The 27,063-nt window shown below is 38.0% G+C and overlaps 1 protein-coding gene across 3 annotated transcripts; it reads left to right on the top strand.

The window, feature by feature from the left end:
* Nucleotides 1-25,688, top strand: NDUFA5 (NADH:ubiquinone oxidoreductase subunit A5). Of its 3 annotated transcripts, none has more exons than XR_010322608.1 (6): nucleotides 12-597; nucleotides 895-939; nucleotides 6,605-6,721; nucleotides 9,869-9,934; nucleotides 11,505-11,631; nucleotides 25,516-25,688. XR_010322608.1 is itself a non-coding variant. In XM_023544593.2 (6 exons), the coding sequence occupies exons 2-6, from the start codon at nucleotides 577-579 to the stop codon at nucleotides 25,615-25,617; spliced, it is 351 nt and encodes a 116-aa protein (XP_023400361.1). In that variant the 5' UTR covers nucleotides 25-335; nucleotides 442-576; the 3' UTR covers nucleotides 25,618-25,688. The 3 variants fall into 3 exon arrangements, 2 of the variants coding, with proteins under 2 accessions (XP_064145831.1, XP_023400361.1); XM_023544593.2 differs by lacking the exon at nucleotides 11,505-11,631 and having other exon boundaries at nucleotides 25-335; nucleotides 442-597; XM_064289761.1 differs by lacking the exons at nucleotides 6,605-6,721; nucleotides 11,505-11,631 and having other exon boundaries at nucleotides 1-597.
* Nucleotides 25,689-27,063: the final 1,375 nt, after the last annotated feature.

Consider the following 27,063-nt stretch of genomic DNA (forward strand, 5'->3'; position numbering starts at 1 on the left):
TGGTGCAGTTGTTAAGAGCTAGCTGGAAAGTCTGGAGGGTCGAACCCACTAAGCCATCAGCCGCTCCACAGGAGAGCGACGTGGCAGTCGGCTTTATGGAGGCAGTTCTACTCTGTCCTATAGGGTCGCTAAGAGTGATAATCTACTCGAAGGCAACAGGTTTTCGGTTTGGTTTAAACTGAGGAAGGGAAGCTCTGAGAGAGTCTCCGATAGATAAGCAAAGTGCAGGTTACTACAGCGACTATTTCGAAGATTTTTAGTAGCCTGGAGTGATTCCTTCAACGTTCCGGCAAGCAGTCAACGGTGACACGGACAAATACCAGCGTCTAAATCAGGTAACAAACAACCCTTTGCCCAATTTCCGCCCCTAATCCCGGCTAAAACGCTTGCGTACTCAATGCGCATGCGTTAACTTTCCCTTTCGGGATGGGCGGGGTAAAGTCCGCTCGGACAGAGGCCCTGAGGGGCGGGGCCAGGATGTTTCCAAGGTGACGGAGCCGCAGTCTCTGTGGTGGATTGAGCGGGTCTGAGTGAAGTTCCCAGAGGGCTGCGCGGCGTCGGCTCGTCGGCGTTGTCATGGCGGGGCTGCTTAAGAAGGTAAGACGAATGGAGGTCACTTGAATTTTGGGGTCTGGGGATAGAGTCAGCCCGATAGCCCCTCTATCCGCGGGTGGACGGAACTATCGCGGCTCGGCGGTGCTGTTTGAGGCCTCATGCTGCCCTGCCCTCGGGGTGACCAGTTTAGTGGCTCCGCTCCTAGAGGCAGATGAAAGCTCCCAACGAGCGAAATTGAGAGACCGTAACTGGCTTTAGACCAGTTTTAACTTTTCCTTAGCGTGGGGGAATGCGTGGAAACCATAGTAATAGCACGGATCGTGTTTTGTTTTTGAACAGACCACTGGCCTTGTGGGATTGGCTGTAAGTGAGAATCCACACGAGGTATGTACGTCTTTTCTTTCTTTCTTCATTCCTGAGTTTCCAAGGAAAACTACAACCCAGCGACCTTGTTTGCTGTAAGGTTAATGCAGATATTATCACCGGATACCAATGTTTTAGGCACAGAATTGCATCTCAGAGTCAGGTCTTGAGACAAAAGTGGTATCCACGTCATCTTATCCCACTTTTCTTGGAATGATCTTTTTTATAAGCCGCTTTTCTTGCTGACTTTTTCCGTTGCATTCTCGTGGCTTCACTTGTACATTTGTGAGCTACCTCCCAAATCGGTGTTTCTGTTTTGCACCGTTTACTCCACCTCACCGTTTTTGCCCTATGTGCCCCAGATTCCATACACTTTGGCCTACCAAAAGTATAGCTGTAGCACTTGCCCCCTTTTCCTGAATCACCAGTTTTCTCTTTTAGTAGATATTCCCTATCTAGATCCGGAAACGCTTTCCATAAAAATAAAAAGGTAAATAACCCTCCCTTGATGTTTCTCCCTCCAGTAACCACAGTTTCTCTTTTTCCCTTTATAAAAAAAATAAAAAATAAAAAAACCCAAACCCGTTACCTTCGAGTCGATTCTGACTCATAGCGACCCTGTAGGACAGAGTAGAACTGCCCCATAGAGTTTTCAAGGAGTGCCTGGGGGATTCAAACTGCCGACCCTTTGGTTAGCATCCATAGCATTAACCACTATGCCACCAGGGTTTCCCCTTCCCTTTATAGATAACTCAAAAGAGTTGTCTGTACTTACTGCCTCCAGTCTCTCCTTCATTTTCCTTGAGCACACTCCACTTATGCTTGGCCAGAACTGCTTTTATCAAGGTCACCAGTGACTTCCATGTTGCTAAATACAATGGTCAGTTCTCATTTTTCATTTTAAATGACCCAGGAACAGCATGTGACACTCTCTCCGTCAAGTATTTTTTATTTTTTAACTGGGCTTCAGGACACCGCAGTCTACTGTCTTTTGTTTTGTTTTTCTTACACTTATTTAGCTTCTCTTTTCTGGTTACTCTTCATATCCTCACTTCTGAATTTTGAAGTGCCCAACACTTAGTTGTTGGATCTTTTCTCTGTGTAGATTTGCTGTCCCTTGGTGACACAATTTAATGATTCTAAATACCATTTATACACTGCTGACTCTTAGATTTCCATGTCAAACACTGACCCCTCCTTTTATGAAATATGTTTAATTGCTTAGTGGATGTCTAAGCTGTATGTATATATAAAACCAAACCAAGCGCATTGATGTTGAGTTGATTCTAACTCATAGCAACCCTATAGGACAGAGTGTAACTGCCCCGTAGTGTTTCCAAGGAGTGCCTGGTGGATTCGAACTTCCACCCTTTTGGGTAGCAGCCATAGCACTTAACCACTATACCACCAGGGTTTGTGTGTGTGTGTGTGTGTGTCTGTCTGTCTGTCTGTCTGTCTGCTAACCAAAGGGTCGGCAGTTCAAATCCACCAGGTGCTCCTTGGAAACTCTGTGGGGCTGTTCTACTCTGTCCTATAGGGTTGCTACGAGTCGGGATCGACTCGACAGCACTGGGTTCTGGGTTTATATGTATGTATGAATGTATGTGTATATAAATATATATACATATATATATGAAATAGGAAATTAGGTATTAGCTCCTATAGGTTTTCTACAGTTAAACTAAGACAAATTTCCAATTAATAAAAAGCAAAAATATGAAAGGACTTCCTTCCAAAAGCCAAATCCAAATTTGTTGTGATCAAGTAGATTCTGACTCATTGCATATATGTACATTTATGATTATACTTATTTTTGAACCGTCGTGAGTTGAGATCTGCCACAACAGTTTCTTATCATTTGTTTACTACTGACTGATTTACTGAACTTTGAGTTCAGTGTATATTAAAACATGCTGTACAGTTACTCCACTACTCATCTGTCAGTTTGTCGTACTATGGTGGCTTATGTGTTGCTGTGATTCTGGACGCTATGCCACTGGTATTTCAAATGGCAACAGGGTCACCTGTGGTAGACAGGTTTCAGCAGAGCTTTCAGACTAAGACAAACTGGGAAGAAGGACCTGATGATCTACTTCTAAAAAAACTGGTCAGTGAAAACCTTATGGATAGTAGCAGAACATTGTCTGATATAGTGCCTGAAGATGAGCTCCTCAGATTGGTAGACATTCAAAATGCAACCAGGGAAAAGCTACCTCCTCAAAGTAGAGTCTACTGTAATGACATGGATGGAATCAAGCTTTTGGGACCTCCGTTTGCTGATGTGGCATGACTCAAAATGAGAAGAAACAGCTGCAAACATCCATTAAGAATCGGGATGTGGAAGGTATGAAGTACGAATCTAGAAGAATTGAAAGTCGACAAAAGTGAAGTGGAATGCTTGAAGATCAATATCCTAGGCATTAGTGAGCTGAAATGGGCTGGTATTGACCATTTTGAATCAGACAGTCACATGATCTACTATGCCGGGAATAAAGAAGAGAAATGGTGTTACGTTCATCGTCAAAAAGAACATTTCAAGATTTAACCTTAACTACAGTGCTGTCAGTAATAGGATAATATCCATACACCTACAAGAAAGACAGTTAATATGACTATTATTCAAATTTATGCACTAACCACTAATGCCAAAGATGAAGAAATTGAAGATTTTTTCCAAGTTATGCAGTCTGAAATTGATCAAACATGCAGTCAAGGTGCATCGATAATTAGTGGTGATCAGTATGCAAAAGTTAGGAACTAAGGATCAGTAGATGGAAAATATGTGCTTGGTAATAGAAGCAACACTAAAAATCACATGACAGAATTTTGCAAGACCGACAGCCTATTCTTTGGACTGCCTTTTTCAATAACATAAATGGCAAATATACATGTGAACCTCACTGGATGGAATACGCAGGAATCAAATCAACTATATCGGTGCAAAGAGATGATGGAGAAGCTGAATAACATTAGTTAGAATTGCAGAACAAAATATCGATTGCTCACATGCAAGTTCAAGTTGAAGCTGAGGAAAATTAGAACAATTCACCAAAGTATGACCTTGAGTATATCGGACCTGAATTTACAGGTCATCTCAAGAATAGATTTGATGCATTGAACATTAATGACTGAAGACCAGACAGGTTATGGAATGACATCAAAGACATCATACAGGAAGAAAGCAAAAGGTCGTTAAAAAGACAGGGAAGAAAGAAGAGACCAAAATGAATGTCAAAAGAGACTGAAACTTGTACTTGAAGGTAGAGTTGCTAAAGTGAATGGAAGAAATGATGATGTTAAAGAGCTGAATAGAAGATTTCAAAGGGTGGCTCGAGAAGACAAAGTAAAGTATTATAATGACATTTGCAAAGACCTGGAGTTAAAAAACCAAAAGGGAAGAGAATGCTTGACATTTCTGAAGCTGAAAAAACTGAAGAAAAAATTCAAGCCTGAAGTTGCAATATTGAAGGATTCGATGGGGAAAATATTGAACGACCCAGGAACATCAAAAAAAGATGGAAGGAATACAGAGTCATTGCACCAAAAAGAATTGGTCGACATTCAGCTGTTTCAGGAGGTAGTATATGATCAAAAACAGATGGTACTGAAGGAAGAAGTCTAAGCTGCAATGAAGGCATTGACGAAAACAAGGCTCTAGGAATTGACGGAATACCAATTGAGAAGTTTCAATAAAGGGGTGCAATGCTGGAAGTGCTCACTGATCTGTGCCAAGAAATTTAGAAGATAGCTAGGTACCTGGCCAACTAAATGGAAGAGATTCATATTTGTGCCCATTCCAAAGAAAGGTGATCGAACAGAATGTGGAAATGATTGAACGATATCATTAATATCACTCCAAGTAAAATTTTGATAAAGATAATTCAAAAAATGATTGCAGCAGTACATTGACATGAAACTGCCAAAAATACAGGCCAGATTCAGAAGGGGACATGTAGTGAGGAATATCATTGCTGATGTCAGATGGATCATGGCTGAAAGCGGAAAATACCAGAGAGATGTTACCTGTGTTTTATTTATGCAGAGGCATCCTATTGTGTGGATCATAACAAATTATGGATAACATTTCGAAGAACGGGAATTCCAGGACACTTAATTTTGCTCACGCAGAACATGTACATAGAGCAAAAGGCAGCTGTTAGAACAGAACAAGGGAATACTGAATGGTTTAAAATCAGGAAGGGTGTGCATCAGGGTTGTATTCTTTCATCATACTTATTAAATGTGTATGCTAAGCAAATAATATGAGACGCTGGACTATATGAAGAAGAATTCCACATCAGGATTGGAGGAAGACTCATTGACAACCTGCGATGTGCGGATGACACAACTCTGCTTGCTGAAAGATAAGAAGATTTGAAGCACTTATTGATGAAGATCAAAGACTACAACCTCAGTATTGATTATACCTCAACATAAAACAAAAATCATCAGAACTGGACGAATAAGCAACATCATGATAAATGGAGAAAATATTGAAGTTGTCAAGGATTTTGTTTTACTTCGGTCCAAAATCAACGACCATGGAAGCAGCAGAGAAGAAATCAAATGAGGTATTGCATTGGGTATCTGCTGCAAAAGACCTCTTTAAAGTGGTGAAAGCAAGATGTCACCTTGAGAACTAAGGTGCACCTCATCCAAGCCATGGTATTTTTAATCGCCTCCTATGCGTGCAAAAGCTGGACGATGAATAAGGAAGACTGAAGAAGAATTGATTCCTTTGAATTATGGGTTGGCATAGAATATCAAATATGCCATGGAATACTAGAACAAACAAATCTGTCTTGAAAGAAGTGCAGCCAGAATACTCCTTAGAAGTGAGGATGGCAAGACTTCTTACATACTTGGGGCATGTTATCAGGAGGAACTAGTCTTTGTAGAAGGATATCAGGCTTCATAAAGTAGAGGGTCAGCAAAAAAGGGGAAAACCCTCAACAAAGTGAATTGACAGTGGCTGCTGCCAACAATGGGGTCAAACATAGTAACAATCGTGAGGATGGCGCAGGACCAGGCAGTGTTTTGTTCTGTTGTACATAGGGTCTCTATGAGTTAGAACCGACTCGGTGACACCTAACAACAGTAAAAACATGCAGTTACTTAGTTCTTTAGGTAGTTTTGTCTTTTGAGCCTTCCCTTCATTCCTGTGGTGCCAGCGCCATCGTAATCACAACCGTTAACACTGAGGCATTACAGCTGCATTCAGGTAAAATTTGATTATTAAGTAATCTAGGATATGTTTTTATATCTATTTCCACAGAAATTCAAATAACAAAAACTAGAAAAAAAAAAAAATCAGAATTTACAGTGCCCAGGACCTCAATTTTAGAAATACTGGTTTAGTAAAATGTTTTGATTTCAGAAAAAGATCATTGGCAACAACTTGGAATGAAGTTCTGTGTCTGCTTCTTTTCAAACTTTTGACTTACGTAGAACTTTTGTGAGGTTTTTGTAAAGTATTTCCACATTTATATTCTCATTTTTACTAAGTTGTTTAGGGTGGAGAAGGGTTAGAGAAATAAAAAAAATTGCAGCAAGGAAGAGTTAAAGGAAGAACCAGTCTTTTTTAAAACAGATGTGAGTCATGTTTTTTGTCTTTGATACTTTTTTAAGCGTTCCATTAAATATTTGGTGATTAGCCTGTGGAAACTTTTCTGTTTTGTCTTTTCAGAGACTGAAAACAGTATATGCAAAGATACTTGAGATTCTTCAGCAAATGCCTAAAAGTGCAGCATATAGAAAGTATACAGAAGAAATTACAAATGAGAGGCTGAGTAAAGTTAATGCAGTAAGTAGCTAACTTGTTTTTGTTTCCTTGAGCTTATGGTACCCAATGCAGTGTTTAACAAAAAAGATTCAATTGTTTCATTTTTACATATTCTATACACTTTCCTTATTTCTATTCTCTTCCCTTCCTTTCTCCCTTTCATCCAGCCAGTTCCTGTTTATTGAGTGCCTTCTCTATGCAAACCAAAAACTATTGCCATTAAGTCAGTTATGACTCATAGCAACTCTATAGGGCAGAGTAAAACTGCCCTATAGGGTTTCCAAGGAGTGGCTGCTGGATTGGAACTGCTGACCTTTTGGTTCTTTTTAACTCTCTTCCACATCTAGTCCTTTATTACTCTTTTGCTTCTTAACTATAGATATATAAATCTTAATATCTTTTTTCTAGTCTCAGAGTAGAGAACAATAAAGCAAAACAAAAGCTTTGTGTTGTATTTAAGGAAAACAGAAATAACTATTTTAGAAAGCATCATTGCAAAAAAAGAAGAGGATCAAGCTAGTTTGTCTTAACTACCAATAATTATGTAGAGCATTTCACAGAGCTCTTAAATCAAAGGCCTTAGATAGGAACACAGTAGAATACTGTTGATTGCCAAAATATACTGGACTGTCTTTAAAATTTCACGCTAGGCATTATTTCAGAGACTTTATGTAATTACCCAGACTAGTGTTCATAAACTGGAAATAATTTACATACGTGCATAAAGGGTCTTTATGTTTATTTCTTGTATTAACAAATGCTATAGCCGAAAGAGAATTATTCTTCTTAGGTATGTAACAAAACAGTGGAATCTGATTTGGAACTTTATTCTTAGCGTGGCAGTTCCGCAAGTAATTTACAGAGTGAAGTCTCTAAAAGGGGCAGTTCGTATTTCCTTTGATTTCGTGTTTTCCTTGAGAAAAATGGGTTTATGTGTTTTTTCCTATTACAGAGTAAGAAATTTCTCTTTTCCTTTGTGGGAGGTGAATCTCTTCAGTGTTATTCTTTTTTTTTTTTTTAACTTTATTCATTTTGATGTTGAGAATACACACTCCAAAACATTTGTTAGTTCAGCGGCTTCTACATGTACAATTCAGTGACATTGATTACCTTCTTTGAGTTGTGCAGCCATTCTCACCCTCCTTTTCTGAGTTGTTCTTCCCCCATTAATATAAACTCACTGCTCCCTAAGGTTCCTGCATAATCTTTCAAGTTGCTATTGTCAAATTGATCCCATATAGATGGATTTTAGAAGAATATAATGCTCAAGGCAGGCATTCTTTACTAGTTAAGATAAACTCCTATTTGGTTTTAAGAAGACTTTAGGGGATATTTTTGGTTTAAGTTTTAAAGATGATCTCAGGGCAATAGTTGCAGAGGTTCGTCAGTGCTGTTCTTCTTTATCTGCCTTCATTCTCCAGTGACCTTGCTCCCTGTTAGTCATTCATCCGCATTGCTCTCTTTTTATCCTCTCCCATCTTACTTGCATCTTTGTTAGAGCCTCAAAATATATCTAGCTTGCTCTTATCTGTAAAAAAGAGAAAAAACCAAAAAATGTATCCCTACATTCTCCTTTCCTTATTACTCTGTTTCTCCCTTTGCTTTCACAGCCAGTATCAGCCACTGTCATTACTTCTTTACCTATTAGTTCTAAAATCCGTGTCTGTGACCTGGTCTGTTTTAATACCTTTATAATTAGTTGGAAGGAGCCCTGGTGGCACAGTGGTTAAGATGAAGTATGCTGGGACTACAAACAGACCAACTAATTGTAAAAACTAAACCCGTTGCTGTCGAGTTGGTTCTGACTCATAGTGACCCTATAGGACAGGGTACAACTGCCCCGTAGGATTTCCAAGGCTGTGATCTTTACAGAAACAGAGTAGCACATCCTTCCCCTGTGGAGCGGCTGCTGGGTTCGAACCGCTGACCTTTCTGTTAACAGCAGAGTACATAACTTTTGTAATACTAAGGCTCCATGTGCCTCACCAAGTAGGTGATATTTGGAGAAATACTGAAAGGAAGTAAAAGAATGAGCCAGGTAGATATCCTGGGCCAGCAAGGAGATGGCCTATATCAGGAACATGCCAATTCATGTTAGAAAATATTCTTATTCTACCTTTTCATTCAGTTTATGCACCCCCAACCCGCCCAAAAAAACCAAAACAAAACAAAACAAAAACAACACAGCATGATAATGACAGTGCCTTATTTATATGCATGCATGTATAGGTATGTAAAAAAGCTCAGTCTTCTAGAAAATAAATTAATGTCATTAAATGTGCTAGATACTATATTATACTTATTAGCATTGATTTTTTCAAAACTTTTTGTTGAAGCATAACATCTAAAGAAATATGAAGAAATCATAAATCAAACTTTATGAACTTTCACAATAGGGCATTTCCAGAGCCCCCAGACCCCCTCACATTGTTCTCCAAGTCACTATCCCTCTAAGGGTAACTACTCTTGTGACTTCTAACACCTGGATTTAATTTACCAGTTTTTAAACTTTATGTACTCTTTTGTGGCTGTTTTTTTCCCCCTGCTTAATACCACGTTTGAGAATCTTCCATGTTGTTGTGTATAGTTGTAGTCTCATTATTGTATAGTATTCTGTTGAATTCATAAAACATAATTTATTGATCTATTATTGGTAGTCATTTGGGTTGTTTCTAGTTTGTGTTTTTAATGATTTGTGCTGCTGTGAACATTCCTGAATATGTCATTCGGTATCACCTGTTATGCATTTCTGGTATATACATAGGGCTGCAATTTCCGGGTCATAGGATAGCATTTATTTTTAGAGCTCATACTCTCAGGAAATGTAGAAAATATTAGGAAAAACAAAGTAGTGTGAGGTATATATACAGATTATTTTCAAAACCTGTGTTTTAGAAAGGCTGAATTAGGCATCATATTTCTTACCCTTGATAAGCATGTCAGTAAACATTTAACACTTTAATATTAAAAGTTGTCTTAATATTAAGACAAAATTAAGCAATAGAATAATGGAGAAATTAAATGGAATTCCACTATATATTTGGTATTGATGTAAGAAAAGTTGTTTAAATGCAGTTTTTTAATATGAATTTTTAAAATACATTTGAAACATTAAGATATTGTGCTCCTTTAAAATTTTTTTTTTCCCTTTATTTCCTGAAATTATAGGAACCAGATGTTAAAAAATTAGAAGACCAGCTTCAGAGTGGACAAATCGAAGAAGTGATTTTTCAGGTAAAAGGGTTTAATATACTAATATTTGGTTTCAAATATTCATTGTATGTACAGGCACAAAAATGACATTCCAGAAAGAAAGAAAAACAAAATTTCTTTATTTATAGCAACTCATCAAATCTAAGACTAATCACATAAAGAATATTCGACACTTTGAACATACTTACTATGTCAGTTAAATATTTATCATTGATTATGTGACATGAATTTATGAGGCTTCTCTTGGAAGTTTGGAATTTGATATTCTCTTTGAATTTAATCACCATGTTCTTGTTAGCCTTACCTTGGTATAAATTAGTAATACAGTATTACTTTTATTTTAACAATTTTGTCTTTATATATACAAATGCTTTTCATTTTTAAAAGCTTTGTATATTTCTAATATGGAAAAATACAGATGCCTTGAGTCATAAACTTAAAATGTACATTTATTTTTGGTTGTTGGAGCTTTTGAAAGGAGCCCTGGTGGCACAGTGGCTAAAGCACTTGGAAAGGTCGAAAATTCAAACTCACCAGCTGCTACGTGGGAGAAAGATGTGGCAGTCTGTTTCCTTAAAATTTTATAGCCTTGGATACCATGTGGGGCAATTCAGTTCTTTCCTATATGTTTGTTATGAGTTGGAATTGACACTACAGCAGTGGGTTTTGGTGAGAACTTTTGACTGGTTAATATTTATTAGGGAAAAAAACAACTTTCAATTGCAAAGTAAATTTGAAAGCTTAATTTTATATTGTTTCCCAAGTACTAACATGGGAAAATAATATTAAATGATAAAGTTTAAGCACGATTATGAAAAGAATACTGGGATTGGGAAAATTATGAATTATGAAATCTTCAAGTACTCTATTTGAAAACCTTTTTCTTCTCCTTTTGCTCTTAAAAAAACAAAAACAAACAAAAAAAACAAACCCACTGCTGTTGAATTGATTATGATTCATAGCAACCTATAGGACAGAGTAGAACTGCCCCACAGGGTTTCTAAGGAGCACCTGGTAGAGTCACAGTGCTGACGTTTTGGTTAGCAGCCATGCTCTTAACCACTGTGCCACTAGGGCTCCCCTTTTTCTGTATCCACTACATATATAAGGAAGAGAAAAACAAAACATAAACTCAGATTTTAATTTTGTTTAACCTGGATTTTTATTCTTTCCTTTTGGTCCTAGATAGGCTACAGAAATTAATAGGCTAGAAAAATACTTTTTGAATATTTAACAAGTGCTCCTTGTAATCATCTGCAGTATTTTTGTTGTTTTATATATATATGTAATATATATATGCACTGGTTAACATAATTTATGTTTTTATTAGTGATGTGAAGTAGTCATGATAAAAATTTTTCTTTGCCTTAGACTTAGATGGGCTATAAGATTTGGCTGGATTTGTACTGACCCAAAGTAAATGCTAAAATTAGCTATCTTGAATAAATTTTTGACATCAGAATAATTTATTTCCCCTTGTCTGTTTTATATAATCAGCAAAATAACCTTTGTTCAGTGAATCTTGCCTGACAGCCTAGAAAATAATACACCTACTCCTAACATACCGACGTGGTTATGTTCCAAACACCAGGTTGTTATGCAAAAATCAGCAATATGCAAAAATGGAGGATGACCACATCAGATCACAAAATGGAGGATGACTACATCATTACACAAGTGCATCATTATATAACTGCCAAACTGAGAATCATGGCCCAGCTAAGTTGACAACATAATCTTAGCTATCAAAACCAGCACTACTCTTGCCTCGCGCCTTGACGCTTGCTACTGTCAAACCTACATTGTTAATGTATAAATTGTTGGATGGTGGACTTTAACTGTTGTCCCAAATGCAGAGTGTCAGATAATGAGATAATTGATAAGTGAGGAGTAGGTGTAATTGAATCAAATAGTTCACAGCTTTTTTTATTAAAAATTTATGTTATAAAATTAACATTACAGAAAATTTTAAAATAGAGAAAAGCCTTTTGCTATAAGAATAATGCTGTGATTAATATGTTTGTACAAATAGCTTTTTCCAATTTTTGTGTTATTTCATTAGGATCAATACTTTGAAGTAAAATTATTAATCAAAACATCTCTTACATGAAATGAGTCAAATTCTTGATCCGTATAACCAAATTAGTTTCTAAAAAGATTAATTTATAGTGAGTGTCACAGCAGTGTTATAAAATACCAATTTTAACATATCTGTACTTGTAAGAATGCTGTTTTTAATTTAAATGGGGGAAGTTTTTATTTTATCTATTTATTTATTCTTAGTTTGCCTTTTTTCCCCCCAATTGCTAGAAAGGTTAAACTTTAAAAAAAATTAGTTTTTTAATTTCTTGTTTTATAAATTAGATCATTAATATTTTTCTTCTATGCTTCCGTCTTAGTGTTTTTCTTATGTATTTGTTAATTTTAAGCTTTTGCCATATTTGCTGCAAATGTTTTTTCAGTTTGTCCTTTGCCTTAACTTCGTTTGTTTTTCCCCTACATGTAGAGGCTTTTAAATTTTTAAGTCAAATTTTGTCTTATTTTCCCCCTCTAAAATTTTTTTAATATGATAGGTTTAGAAAGCCTTCCCCTGTAAGGATCTGATAAGTAACCAGTTTTGTTTTTGTTTAGTTTTTTTTTTTTTTTAAATAATTTTTATTGTGCTTTAAGTGAAAGTTTACAAATCAAGTCAGTCTGTCACATATAAGCTTATATACACCTTACTACATACTCCAATTTACTCTCCCCCTAATGAGTCAGCCCACTCCCTTCTTCCAGTCTCTCCTTTTGTGACCGTTTTGCCAGTTTCTAACCCTTTCTACCCTCCCATCTCCCCTCCAGACAGGAGATGGCAACACAGTCTCAAGTGTCCACCTGATACAAGTAGCTCACTCTTCATCAGCATCTCTCTCAAGGCCATTGTCCAGTCCCTTCCATGTCTGATGAATAGTCTTTGGGAATGGTTCCTGTCCTGGGCCAACAGAAGGTTTGGGGACCATGACTGCCAGGATTCTTCTAGTCTCAGTCAGACCATTAAGTCTGGTCTTTTTATGAGAATTTGGGGTCTGCATCCCACTGATCTCCTGCTCCCTCAGGGATTCTCTGTTGTGCTCCCTGTCAGGGCAGTCATCAGTTGTGGCCAGGCATTGTCTAGTTCTTCTGGTCTCAGGATGATGTAAGTATCCAGTTCATGTGGCCCTTTCTGTCTCGGGCTCATAGTTATCGTGTGACCTTGGTGTTCTTCATTCTCCTTTGATCCAGATGGGTTGAGACCAATTGATGCATCTTAGATGGCTGCTTGTTAGCATTTAAGACCCCAGACGCCACACTTCAAAGTGGGATGCAGAATGTTTTCATAATAGAGTTTATTAGGCCAATTGACTTAGAAGTCCCCTTAAGCCGTAGTCCCCAAACCCCCGCCCTTGCTCCGCTAACCTTCGAAGCATTCATTTTATCCCGGAAACTTCTTTGCTTTTGGTCCAGTCCAGTTGAGCTGACCTTCCCTGTATTGAGTATTGTCCTTCCTTTCACCTAAAGTAGTTATTATCTACTAACTAATCAGTAGATAACCCTCTCCCACCCTCCCTCCCTCCCTCCCCCCTCTCGTAGAACACAAAAGAATGTGTTCTTCTCAGTTTATACTATTTCTCAAGAACATATAATAGTGGTCTTATACAGTATTTGTCCTTTTGCATCTGACTAATTTCACTCAGCATAATGCCTTCCAGGTTCCTCCATGTTATGAAACGTTTCACAGATTCGTCACTGTTCTTTATCGATGCATAGTATTCCATTGTGTGAATGTACCATAATTTATTTAACCATTCATCTATTGATGGACACCTTGGTTGCTTTCAACTTTTTGCTATTGTAAACAGAGCTGCAGTAAACATGGGTGTGCATATATCTGTTCGTGTGAAGGCTCTTATTTCTCTAGGATATATTCCGAGGAGTAGGATTTCTGGGTTGTATGGTAGTTCTATTTCTAACTTTTTAAGAAAACTCCAGATAGATTTCCAAAGTGGTTGTACCATTTTACATTCCCACCAGCAGTGTATAAGAGTTCCAGTCTCTCTGCAGCCCCTCCAACATATATAACTTTGTGTTTTTTGGATTAATGCCAGGCTTGATGGAGTGAGATGGAATCTCATCGTAGTTTTAATTTGCATTTCTCTAATGGCTAATGATCGAAAGCATTTTCTCATGTGTCTGTTAGCTGCCTGAGTATCTTCTTTAGTGAAGTGCGTGTTCCTATCCTTTGCCCACTTCTTGATTGGGTTGTTTGTCTTTTTGTGGTTGAGTTTTAACAGAATCATATAGATTTTAGAGATCAGGCGCTGGTCAGAGATGTCATAGCTGATAATTTTTTCCCAATCTGTAAGTGGTCTTTTTCCTCTTTTGGTAAAGTCTTTAGATGAGCGTAGGTGTTTGATTTTTAGGAGCTCCCAGTTATCTGGTTTCTCTTTGTCATTTTTAGTAATGTTTTGTATTCTGTTTATGTCTTGTATTAGGGCTCCTAAAGTTGTCCCTATTTTTTCTTCCATGACCTTTATCGTTTTAGTCTTTATGTTTAGGTCTTTGATCCACTTGGAGTTAGTTTTTGTGCATGGTGTGAGGTATGGGTCCTGTTTCATTTTTTTGCAAATGGATATCCAGTTATGCCAGCACCATTTGTTAAAAAGGCTATCTTTTCCCCAATTAACTGACACTGGGCCTTTGTCAAGTATCAGCTGCTCAGACGTGGATGGATTTACATCTGGGTTCTCAATTCTGTTGCACTGGTCTGTGTGCCTGTTGTACCAATACCAGGCTGTTTTGACTACTGTGGCTGTATAATATGTTCTAAAATCAGGTAGAGTGAGGCCTCCCACTTTCTTCTTCTTTTTCAGCAATGCTTTACTTATCCGGGGCTTCTTTCCCTCCCATAGGAAGTTGGTGATTTGCTTCTCCATCGCTTTAAAAAATGTCATTGGAATTTGGATCGGAAGTGCATTGTATGTATAGATGGCTTTTGGTAGAACAGACATTTTTACTATGTTAAATCTTCCTATCCATGAGCAAGGTATGTTTTTCCACTTATGTAGGTCCCTTTTAGTTTCTTGTGCTAGTACTTTGTAGTTTTCTTTGTACAGGTCTTTTACGTCTTTGGTAAGATTTATTCTTAAGTATTTTATCTTCCTGGGGGCTACTGTGAATGGTATTGATTTGGTGATTTCCTCTTCGATATTCTTTTTGTTGATGTAGAGGAATCCAAGTGATTTTTGTATTTTTATCTTGTAACCTGAGACTGCCGAACTCTTCTATTAGTTTCAGTTGTTTTCTGAAGGATTCCTTAGGGTTTTCTGTGTATAAGATCATGTCACCTGCAAATAGAGAATTTTTCTTCTTCCTTGCCAATCCGGATGCCCTTTATTTCTTTGTCTAGCCTAATTGCTCTGGCTAGGACCTCTAGCACAATGTTGAATAAGAGTGGTGATAAAGGGCATCCTTGTCTGGTTCCCATTCTCAAGGGAAATGCTTTCAGGCTCTCTCCATTTAGACTGATGTTGGCTGTTGGCCTTGTATAGATGCCCTTTATTATGTTGAGGAATTTGGTGAGAGTTTTTATCATGAATGGGTGTTGGACTTTGTCAAGTGCCTTTTCTGCATCAATTGATAAGATCATGTGGTTTTTGTCTTTTGTTTTATTTATATGGTGGATTACATTAATGGTTTTTCTAATATTAAACCAACCTTGCATACCTGGTATAAATCCCACTTGGTTGTGGTGGATTATTTTTTTGATATGTTGTTGAATTCTATTGGCTAGAATTTTGTTGAGGAGTTTTGCATCTATATTCATGAGCGATATAGGTCTCTAATTTTCTTTTTTTGTGGTGTCTTTACCTGGTTTTGGTATCAGGGAGATGGTGGCTTCATAGAATGAGTTAGGTAGTATTCCGTCATTTTCTATGCTTTGAAATAGCTTTAGTAGTAGTGATGTTAACTCTTCTCTGAAAGTTCGGTAGAACTCTGCAGTGAAGCCGTCCGGGGCAGGTCTTTTTTTTGTTGGGAGTTTTTTGATTACCATATCAATCTCTTTTTTTGTTATGGGTCTATTTAGTTGTTCTACTCCTGATTGTGTTAGTTTAGGTAGGTAGTGTTTTTCTAGGAATTCATCCATTTCTTCTAGGTTTGCAAGTTTGTTAGAGTACAATTTTTCGTAATAATCTGTTATGATTCTTTTAATTTCAGTTGGGTCTGTTGTGATATGGCCCATCTCGTCTCTTATTCGGGTTGTTTCCTTTCCTGTATTTCTTTAGTCAGTCTGGCCAATGTTTTATCAATTTTGTTAATTTTTTCAAAGAACCAGCTTTTGACTTCGTTAATTCTTTCAATTGTTTTTCTGTTCTCTAATTTCATTTAGTTCAGCTCTAACTTTTATCATTTGTTTTCTTCTGGTGTCTGATGGATTCTTTTGTTGCTCACTTTCTATTTGTTCAAGTTGTAGGGACGGTTCTCTGATTTTGGCTCTTTCTTTTTTTTGTATGTGTGCATTTATTGATATAAATTGACCTCTGAGCACTGCTTTTGCTGTCCCAGAGGTTTTGATAGAAAGTGTTTTCATTCTCGTTGCATTCTGTGAATTTCTTTATTCCTTCCTTAATGTCTTCTATAACCCAGTCTTTTTTGAGCAGGGTATTGCTCAGTTTCCAAGTATTTCATTTCTTTTCCCTGATTTTTCTCTTATTGATTTCCACTTTTATGGCCTTGTGGTCTGAGAAGATGCTTTGTAATATTTCGATGTTTTGGATTCTGCAAAGGTTTATTTTATGACCTAATATGTGATCTATTCTAGAGAATGTTCCATGTGCACTAGAAAAAAAAGTATATTTTGCAGCTGTTGGTTGGAGTGTTCTGTATAGGTCTATGAGGTCAAGTTGGTTGATTGTTGTAATTAGGTATTCCGTGTCTCTATTGAGCTTCTTACTGGAAGTCCTGTCCTTCTCCGAAAGTGGTGTGTTGAAGTCTCCTACTATAATTGTGGAGGTGTCTCTCTCACTTTTCAGTTCTGTTAAAGTTTGTTTTATGTATCTTGCAGCCCTGTCAATGGGTGCATAAATATTTAATATGGTTATATCTTCCTGGTCGATTGTCCCTTTAATCATTATGTAGTGTCCTTCTGTATCCTTTGTGATGGATTTAACTTTGAAGTCTAATTTCTCAGAAATTAATATTGCTACTCCTGCTCTTTTTTGATTGTTGTTTGCTTGATATATTTTTTCCATCCTTTGAGTTTTAGTTTGTTTGTGTCTGTAAGTCTAAGGTGTGTCTCTTGTAGGCAGCATATAGATGGATCGTGTTTCTTTATCCAGTCTGAGACTCTCTGTCTCTTTATTGGTGCATTTAGTCCATTTACATTCAGTGTAATTACAGATAAGAATGTGTTTAGTGCTGTCATTTTGATGCCTTTTTGTGTGTGTTGTTGACAATTTCATTTTTCCACTTTTTTGTGCTGAGACGTTTTTCTCTGTAAAGTGTGTGTTTCTCATTTTCATAGTAGTCGAATTTATGTTTGCCAAGTTATTATGTTTTTCTTGGTTTTTATTTTAAGTTATGGAATTGTTAGACCTCTTTGTGGTTACCTTAATATTTGCCCCGATTTTTCTAAGTAAAAACTTAACTTTTATTGTCCTATATCGCATTGTTTTCCTCTCCATGTGGCAGTTCTATGCCTCCTGTATGTAGTCCCTCTTTTTGATTATTGTGATCTTTTACATAATAACTTCAATGATTCCCTGTTTTGAGCATTTTTTCCTTTTTAAAATTAATCTTAATTTGTTTTTGTGATTTCCTTATTTGAGTTGATATCAGAATGTTCTGTTCTGTGTCTTTGTGTTGTGTTGTTATCTGATGTTATTGATTTTCTGACCGAACAATTTCCCTTAGTATTTCTTATAGCTTTGGTTTGGTTTTTGCAAATTCTCTAAGCTTGTGTTTATCTGTAAATGTTTTAATTTCGCCTTCATATTTGAGAGAGAGTTTTGCTGGATATATGATCCTTGGCTGGCAGTTTTTCTCCGTCAGTGCTCTCTATATGTCATCCCATTGCCTTCTTGACTGCGTGGTTTCTGCTGAGTAGTCTGAACTTATTCTTATTGATTCTTCTTTGTAGGAGACCTTTCTTTTATCCCTGGCTGGTTTTAAAGTTTTCTCTTCATCTTTGGTTTTGGCAAGTTTGATGATAATAAGTCTTGGTGATTTTCTTTTTGGATCAATCTTACATGGGGTTCGATGAGCATCTTGGATAGATATCCTTTCATCTTTCATGATGTCAGGGAAGTTTTCTGCCAACAGATCTTCAACTGTTCTCTCTGTATTTTCTGTTATCTCTCCTTGTTCTGGAACTCCAATCACATGCAAGTTATTCTTGATAGAGTCCCACATGATTCTTAGGGTTTCTCATTTTTTTTAATTCTTTTGTCTGATTTTTCTTCAGCTATATTGGTGTCAATTGCTTTATCCTCCAGCTGCCCCACTCTGCATTCCAATTTCTCGATTCTGCTCTTCTGACTTCCTATTGAGTTGTCTAATTCTGTAATTTTAATGTTAATCTTTTGGATTTCTGAATGCTGTCTCACTATGGATTCTTGTAGCTTATTAATTTTTCCACTATGTTCTTGAGTAATCTTTTTGATTTCTTCAACTGCTTTATCAGTGTGTTCCTTGGCTTTTTCTGTAGATTGCCTTATTTCATTTCTGAGGTCATCCCTGATGTCTTGAAGCATTCTGTAAATTAGTTTTTTATATTCTGCATCTGGCAATTCCAGGATTGTATCTTCATTTGGGAAAGATTTTGATTTATTAATTTGGGGAGTTGTAGAAGCAATCATGGTTTGCTTCTTTATGTGGTTTGATATCGACTGTTGTCTCCGAGCCATCTATAAGATACTGTAATGATTTATTTTATGTTTGCTGACTGAGTCTTATCTTGTTTTGTTTTCTTTCAATATACATAGATGGGCTGCTAGATTGCACTGTCTTGATTGTTGTAGGCTTTGAATCACTTATGTCCTCTTACCAGCTGGTTTGGGCCCTTACCAGAAATATAAGCCTAAGAGTCCATTCACTATTCTTGAGTAGAATCTGATTTTGGGTCGCCAAGTGAGTGGGGTAGACTGTCACCTATTCGCTTAGAGGAGTAGTGGTGATAGTTGTGTGCACCAGGTTCTAGTAGCAGCAGGAGGTCACATTCCAGGGAGGGCAGAATTCTGACAGGCTTCCCCCAAGTGCCAGTGAGGTAGGTATGTCTCTATTCCTAAAGCACTTTGGTGCGTGGGCTCTGCTTAGGCACCTAATGCATGTACCTCTACAGATTGGTGGATGTCACTATCCTCAGACTCCTATGGCAGGAGGTTAGGTGATTTGGGTGGAGCTTCAGCCCTCAGTTCCCTGTTGTGGGTCAGTGAGGACTCTGTTGAATACGCTGAGATGTCAGACCTGGGAAACTTGTCTTTCCAGTAATCCGCTAAAACAATTACAGTCAGATCACTATCAGAATTGCCTTTGTATTAGCCACCTTGTTCCCTGTAGGGATGAAAGCCCAAGACTGTGGATCACAAATGCTTGGCTGGAGCTGCTTCTGTATTTTAAGTCCAATTTCCGGAAGTCAGGGAAGGATTCTTGGTCCCTGGTTTTTTCTGTAGCTGTTTCTCTCAGGCCAGGAGAATGGGTTAGGAAAAGACATAACAAACAAACAAAGAGAAGAAAAAATCCTGCAGAGCACTTCAGTCTCTGGCCCAGGAAATTCCAATGTTAATGAAGCCACCTGGGAAGGGGAGGGGAGGGATCAGATAGGAGAGAGTACACCCAGGAATATAGATAAAGTTACTTATGTTGCTTGGGATGACTGTTTTATCTGAGATTCCCGAGGGGCCTGTGGACTGTGTCTGCTGGCTGGGTAGACATTGCCCCCGAAGGTCAGGCCCGTGTCCTGTGCTTGTGCTGTCCCAGAAGCCGTGGTTAGTTCCTCCGCTCCCAGTCCAAAGCCCAGCGCCAAGGTTCCCCGGCTGGGACGCCTCACCCCTGGCTCCAAAATCAGTCGGTGCCTCCCGATGACTTCTCCTGTCAGCCGAGTCGCTGCGCTGCCTGCGTGCACTTGCTGGGCTTCCCCCGGGGTCACTTCAGGGGGCTAGGGCTGCACCTCATGTTTTCGCCGTCTCAGGTGCTGTGCTCAGCTCCCCTGCGCCCAGTCCAAAGCCCGGCGCCAAGGTTTTCTGACTGGGACGCTGGCTCCAGGCTCCGAAAACAGTCGCTGCTTTCCCTTGGTCGTTTGTTCTCTCGTTAGCCCCTCTGTGCAGCCTGCTTGCGCTGGCTGAGTCTCTACGGAGGTTACCCCAGGGGACTAGGGGTTAGGGCTGTGTCCCGTGCCTGCCCCGCCTCAGCAGGCAGCAATCAGCCCCACCACTCGGCACCAGGGAACCGCCGGGGCTCAAGGCTGTGGGGTGGGTCGCGGGTTCCAGAAGCGGTTGCTGGTTCAGGACGCAGCCTTTCGCTCACCTGTCACTCAAGTCAACTCTTTAGATGTGTGTTTGAGTGTCAGGGTTCATAGATTGTCATGTATGTGATCGATTCACTTGTTTTTCCAAGTTTTTGTTGCAAGAGGGATCCGAGGTAACATCTGCCTAGTCAGCCATCTCGGCCCCACCTCTTTGTTTAGTTTTGTACTTCTTTTCTTTTAAACTTTATTTATTTTCTTGTTGAGAATATACACAGCAAAACATATACCAATTAACAGTTTTTATATGTACAGTTCAGTGACATTGATTATATCCTTTGAGTTTTGCAGTCATCCTCACCCTGCTTTTTTGAGTAGTTGTGTCCCTCATTAACATAAGCTCACTGCCCCCTAAGTTTTCATTTAATTTTTACTTCTTTTTTGTATGTTTTGAAAATGCAGTAATTTCTTAACTTTTCTTGACTTTTATCAAAGGACAAATAAAACTATTGAGTGATATTGGAAATTAGGGAGGTATGTTCAGTGGGTTTTTTAGTGGGTTCATCATCATTGGACATGGTATACTGATTCAAAAGAATTAATTAGATGTCTGTGGAAAAAGGAGTATGACATTCAGACAGCCTTCTATCAATGTAGACTGTGTTTCAGTCATTCAAAGGCCTATTTTCCTGGCCTCTGTTCATTTGTCAGGTTGGCTATGGGTATAGATGTAGTGCTAGGGGAACTTGCTGCAAACCCCTTAACAATTTTCCTCTTCTTAAATGATGCGCTTTTTTTTTTTTGTGCCACATGATTTCCCTTTGATTGTAGCTTTAGTTGACTCACTAGCTTGTAATGCAATTATAGTCTTAAGGCCCACTAAGTATTTTTAAGTCAGTTGTGGAGTTCTCCACATTTTCATGGGCTGAAAATCAGCCATTTAGTTATGGATTCATACTCTCAGACTTCTTTATATTCAAAATAGGTTTGTTTGGAAATATTGAATTTAAATTTAGTAATTAATCTTCTAAGTTTGCCAGAGCTTTTATAGGCCTTTCTGTTAAAGAAAAAATATGGAATAGCAAGTGTCTAAACTATATTTGTTATATATGATCAGAGGAGCCCTGGTGATGTATTAGTTAAGTGCTCAGCTGCTAACCAAAAGGTTGGTGGTTTGAATCCACCAGTTGGTGTGCTTCCATAAAGATTACAGCCTTGGAAAACATATGGGGGCAGTTCTACTCTGGCGTATAGGGTCATCCTGAGTCGGAATAGACTCAGTGTTAATGGTTTATATATTGTCGGAATTTTTCAGACTATGGGTCTTGGCCAGTTAGTGGCTCATGAAATCAGTTTGGTGGGTTGTGACTAGAAAATGCAGTAGAAAGAAGAGGTAGTAAATGTAAGAATTTTAAAATTTTGTTTTAGTACGTTAAAAAAAACCCATTGCCATCAAGTCAAGTCGGTACTGACTATAGTACAGGGTAGAACTGCCCCTAGGGTTTCCAAGGAGTGGCTGATGGATGCAAACTGTTAACCTTTTGGTTAGCAGCTGAGCTCTTAACCACTGTGCCGCCAGGACTCCTGTTTTAGTATGTTGGTGTGGTTAGGTACTGTCGAGTTGGTGCCGACTCATAGCAACCCTGTGTACAACAGAAGGAAACAGTGCGTGGTTCTGCACCATCCTCATAATCATTGCTATGCTTGAGCCCATTGTCGCAGCCACTGTGTCAATCTATCTCATCGAGGGTCTTTTCTTTTTTGCTGACCCTCTGCTTTACCAAGCATGATGTTCTTCTCTAGGAACTGGAGATAACATGTCCTTCTGACAACATGTCCAAAGTAAGCGATATGAAGTCCCGCCATCCTTGCTTCTAAGGAGCATTCTGGCTGTACTTCTTCCAAGGCAGATTTGTTCATTCTGTTGGCAGTCCATAGTATACTCAATATTCTTTGTCAGTTCTTCAGTCTTCCTTATTCATTGTCCAGCTTTTGCATGGATATGAGGTGATTGAAAACACCGTGGCTTGGGTCAGGCACACCTTAGTCTTCAAGGAGACTTCTTTGCTTTATAATACTTTAAAGAGGTCTTTTGCAGCAGATTTGCTCAATGCACTGTATCGTTTGATTTCTTGACTGCTGCTCCCATGGGTGTTGATTGTAGATTCAAGTAAAATGAAATCCTTGACAACTTCAGTCTTTTCTCCGTTTATCCTGATGTTGCTTATTGGTCCCAGCGTGAGGCTTTTTGTTGTCTTTATGTTGAGGTGTAATCCATACTGAAGGGTGTTGTCTTTGATCTTCATCGGTAAGTGCTTTAAGTCCTCTTCACTTTCAGCAGGCAATGTTGTGTCATCTGCATAATGCAGGTTGTCAGTGAGTCTTCCTCTGATCCTGATGTCTCATTCTTCTTCTTATAGTCCAGCTTCTTGTATTATTTGCTCAGCATACAGATTGAATAAGTATGATGAAAGGATACAACCCTGATGCACACCTTTTCTGACTTTAAACCACACAGTATCCCCTTGTTCTGTTTGAGCAACTGCCTCTTGATCTATGTACAGGTTCCTCATGAACACAATTAAGTGTTCTAGAATGCCCACTCTTTGCAGTGTTATCCATATTATGATCCACACAGTTGAATGCCTTTGCACAGTTAATAAAACACAGGTAAACATCTTTCTGGTATTTCCTGCTTTCAGCCAGGATCCATGTGACATCAACAATTATATCCCTTGTTCTATGTCCTCTTCTGAGTCCAGCTTGAATTTCTGGCAGTTCTCTGTCGATACACTCCTACAGCTGCTTTTGAATGATCTTCAGCAAAATTTTACTTGTGTGTGATATTAATAATATTGTTTGATAATTTCTGCATTTGGTTGGACCACCTTTGTCTGGAATGGGCATAAATATGGATCCCTCTTCCAGTCGGTTGACCAGGTAGCTATCTTCCAAATTCCTTGGCATAGATGGGTAAGCACTTCCAGCACTGCATCCATTTGTTGAAATATCTTAGTTGGTATTCAATCAATTCCTGTAGCCTTGTTTTGCCCCAATGCCTTCAGTACAGATTAGACCTCTTCCTTTGGTACCATTGGTTCCTGATCATAAGCTACCTCCTGAAATGGTTGAATATTGACCAAATCTTTTTGGTGTAGTGACTCTGTGTATTCCTTCCATCTTCTTTTGATGCTTCCTGTGTCATTTAATATTTTCCCCAGAGTCCTTCGATATTGCAACTCGAGGCTTGAAATTTCTCTTTAGTTCTTTTAGCTTGAGAAATGCTGAGCGTGTACTTCCCTTTTGGTTTTCTAACTCCAAGTCTTTGCATGTGTCATTATAATATTTTACTTTGTCTTCTTGAGCTGCCTTTTGAAATCTTCTGTTCAGCTCTTTTAGTTCATCATTTCTTCTGTTTGCTTTAGCTACTCGACGTTCAAGAGCAAGTTTCAGAGTCTCTTCTGACCTCCATTTTGGTCTTTTCTTTCTTTCTTTCTTTTCTTTTTAATCACCTCTGTCTTCATGTGTGATGTCCTGGATGTCATTCTACAACTCGTCTGGTTTTCAGTCATTCGAGTTCAACACATCAAATCTATTCTTAAGATGGTCTATAAATTCAGATGGGATATACACAAGATTGTACTTAGGCTCTCTTGGACTTGTTCTGATTTTCTTTAGTTTCAACCCGAACTTGCATACAAGCAATTGATGGTTTGTTCCGCAGTGGGCCCCTGGCCTTGTTCTGACTGATGATATTGAGCTTTTCCGTTGTCTCTTTCCACAGGTGTAGTCTATTTGGTTTCTGTGTATTCCATCTGGCGAGATGCACGTGTATAGTCACTGTTTATGTTGTTGAAAAAAGGTATTTGCAGTGAAGTTTTTGATCTTGCAAAATTCTATCATGTGGTCTCTAGCATTATTTCTGTCCCCACGGCCATATTTTCCAACTACCAATTCTTTTTTTCCAACTTTCACATTCAAATACCAGAAATTATCAATGCATCCTGATTGCATGTTCGTTCAATTTCAGGGTGCAGAAGTTGGTAAAAATCTTCAATTTCTTTATCTTTGGCGTTAGTGGTTTGTGGGTCAATTTGAATAATAGTCATATTAACTGGTGTTCCTTGTAGGTGTATGGATATTATCCTGTCACTGCAGCATTGTACTTCAGGATAGATCTTGAAATGTTCTTTTTGATGATGAATGCAATGCCATTCCTCTTCAATTTGTCATTCCCAGCATAGTGGACCATATAATTTTCCAGTTCAAAATGGCCAATATCAGCCCATTTCAACTCAGTAATGCCTAGGATATTGATGCTTATGTGTTCCATCTCATTTTTGACAATTTCTCAGATTCATGCTTTGTACATTCTTTGTTCCAATTATTAATGGATGTTTGCAGCTGTTTCTTCTCATTTTGAGTTGTGCCACATCAGCAAATGAAGTTCCTGAAAGCTTGACTCCATCCCCATTATTAAGGTCGATTTTACTTTGAGCAGGTGGCTCTTCCGCAGTCACCTTTGGAGTGCCTTCCAATCTGAGGGGTCATTTCTGGCACGGTATTAGACGGTGTTCTGCTGCTATTCATAAGATTCTCACTGACCAGTTTTTTTCAGATGTAGACCACGAGATCCCTCTTGCTAGTCTGTCTTAGTCTGAAAGCTCAGCTGTAACCTGTCCACTGGTGTTCAAATACCAGCAGGGTCACCCACGTTTTAGTATAGCATGTGTATTTTGGGTAGGGGATGGTAAAATACGAAAGTCACTGCCGTAGATGAAGAGACTTCACATCCTTAAGGAGCTTATAGTCTAACGATTAAACAGGAAATTAAGATTGGAGAACTCATCAACTAAACTTTTGAGCACTCTAATTATAGCAGATTTCAATCAAATAGGAGAAAATAAAAGTGACCTTATTCCTTCTTAATCGTAGCGGTTGTGTGGCTGTCAGAATTAAAGTGATTTTATTTAAGTAATCTTCAATACTTGTTGGCAGAATAGCTCATTAAGTACTGATTAATATGAAACTATAGCTCTAGTAGTTAAATTTGCAAATATTAGCCATGATAAATATCTATTGAACACTATAATAAAACGATGTTTTAAAATTTTTTTATTAACAGGCTGAAAATGAACTAAGTCTGGCGAGAAAAATGGTACAGTGGAAACCATGGGAGCCTTTAGTGGAAGAACCCCCTGCCAACCAGTGGAAATGGCCAATATAATCATCATTAAATGACTTTGGTGTGTTGATAGGAAAATGATTATAATTAAATGTTCTGTTGTCTTATAAAAATGTTTCCATATTATTGACACCTTAAAATCGAGGAGAGTGAAAACAGAACATATTTAGAGGACTTACTATAGTTAGTGATTACTTCACAGTTATGATAATAGGCATTTGTGAATCAATTTTTAGATTGTAAAGCATTCACTCAAATTGCTTCAGAGGTGGTAATATTTAAACAGAGAGATTGTGGGAAAAATGAATATTATTTGGAAAAAATACTACACATCTTCACTCCAGAGACTGTAAACCAGAGGTGGAATACTTTTAGTAGTACCTTCGACACATCATTTAATTTTATTATCCTGGAAAAAAGGAAAAGGATACTTAATTACTGTTACTGTCTCAACAAGTTTATAAGTCACTGCTTAAAGTGAATTGGCAAGAGTGAAGAGTAAAGATGTTGAAATGTGATGAAATAGTGGAAATAGCTGGTGATAAAATTTTGAATTGTGGTTAACCTCCTTGGCTTTGATTTATATATATATAAATTGATTTATATATATATATTTATATATATATATAAAATAAAATTTAAATATATAATTTTACACTGATTACCAAATCTATTATATAGATGCCACTTTCTTTTAGTCTGTCTTTGAGTCATTTATTCCATTTACTTGGTTTTCATATTGTCTTCGTTTTGTCATATTATCTTTGAAAACCTTCATCAATTAGAATTCATTGTACAGTAGAAGAAGTTGATTTGGTACTTGAAAGAAAGATTTCTTATTGTACATACATAATTGGAAAAGCTTTCCTTTTGTCTCATTTAAGGAAGTTACCTTTCTGGCCCTTAGCCTTTAATTTTTTTCATCAACCCAGCTACATCAGGGTAGAGGTAGAATTTCTGTAAAAAAGAGACATTAAGATTCTCGAAGTTACCTGGCATATGGATAAGCTTATATTCAAAACATCTTAATCATGTGGTTATAACTTTAAAGTGAACAAGGAATTTTCAGTATCAGTACAGGTGGGTAGCAAACAGAAGACAAATGCTGTCCAAGGAAAGAAGCTGTTGGCACGCTTCAGGTTAAACAAAATTAAAATTACTTGGCACGTGTCCTCGCTTTTCTCCCCTAGCCCTCCATTTCTAAATACCCAGTTAAATTTAATTTGGTATTTCTTCCCTTCAAGAATAGTACTTTTCTTTCTCTGTGTGTGTGCATGTGTGCGCACGCATGTGTGTGTGCTTTGCTCTCCCCTGTGCTGTATTTTGGAATAAAAGAAAATCTCTGTTTTCCTTTTTTTTCAGTATCTCCCTCCTCCTTATAGAGCTGTTAAGTGAATTGTCAGGTTACTCCTTAGTCAGTGGTGGGATTGCAAAATAGCCCCTTCTGCAGGGGAAGTGGAGCAAGTATTAGAGGGCGAGTCAGAAGGC

Source organism: Loxodonta africana, chromosome 8, assembly GCF_030014295.1.
Source record: "Loxodonta africana isolate mLoxAfr1 chromosome 8, mLoxAfr1.hap2, whole genome shotgun sequence".
NCBI classification, from domain to species: domain Eukaryota; kingdom Metazoa; phylum Chordata; class Mammalia; order Proboscidea; family Elephantidae; genus Loxodonta; species Loxodonta africana.

What these genes read in the sequence shown, in the direction of transcription:
- NDUFA5 (XM_023544593.2), top strand. Translation starts at nt 577, where the DNA reads ATGGCGGGGCTGCTTAAGAAG. An exon ending in TGGCGGGGCTGCTTAAGAAG is followed by an intron (nt 598 to 894) that starts GTAAGACGAATG and finishes GTTTTTGAACAG; the next exon opens with ACCACTGGCCTTGTGGGATT. An exon ending in GGCTGAGTAAAGTTAATGCA is followed by an intron (nt 6,722 to 9,868) that starts GTAAGTAGCTAA and finishes CTGAAATTATAG; the next exon opens with GAACCAGATGTTAAAAAATT.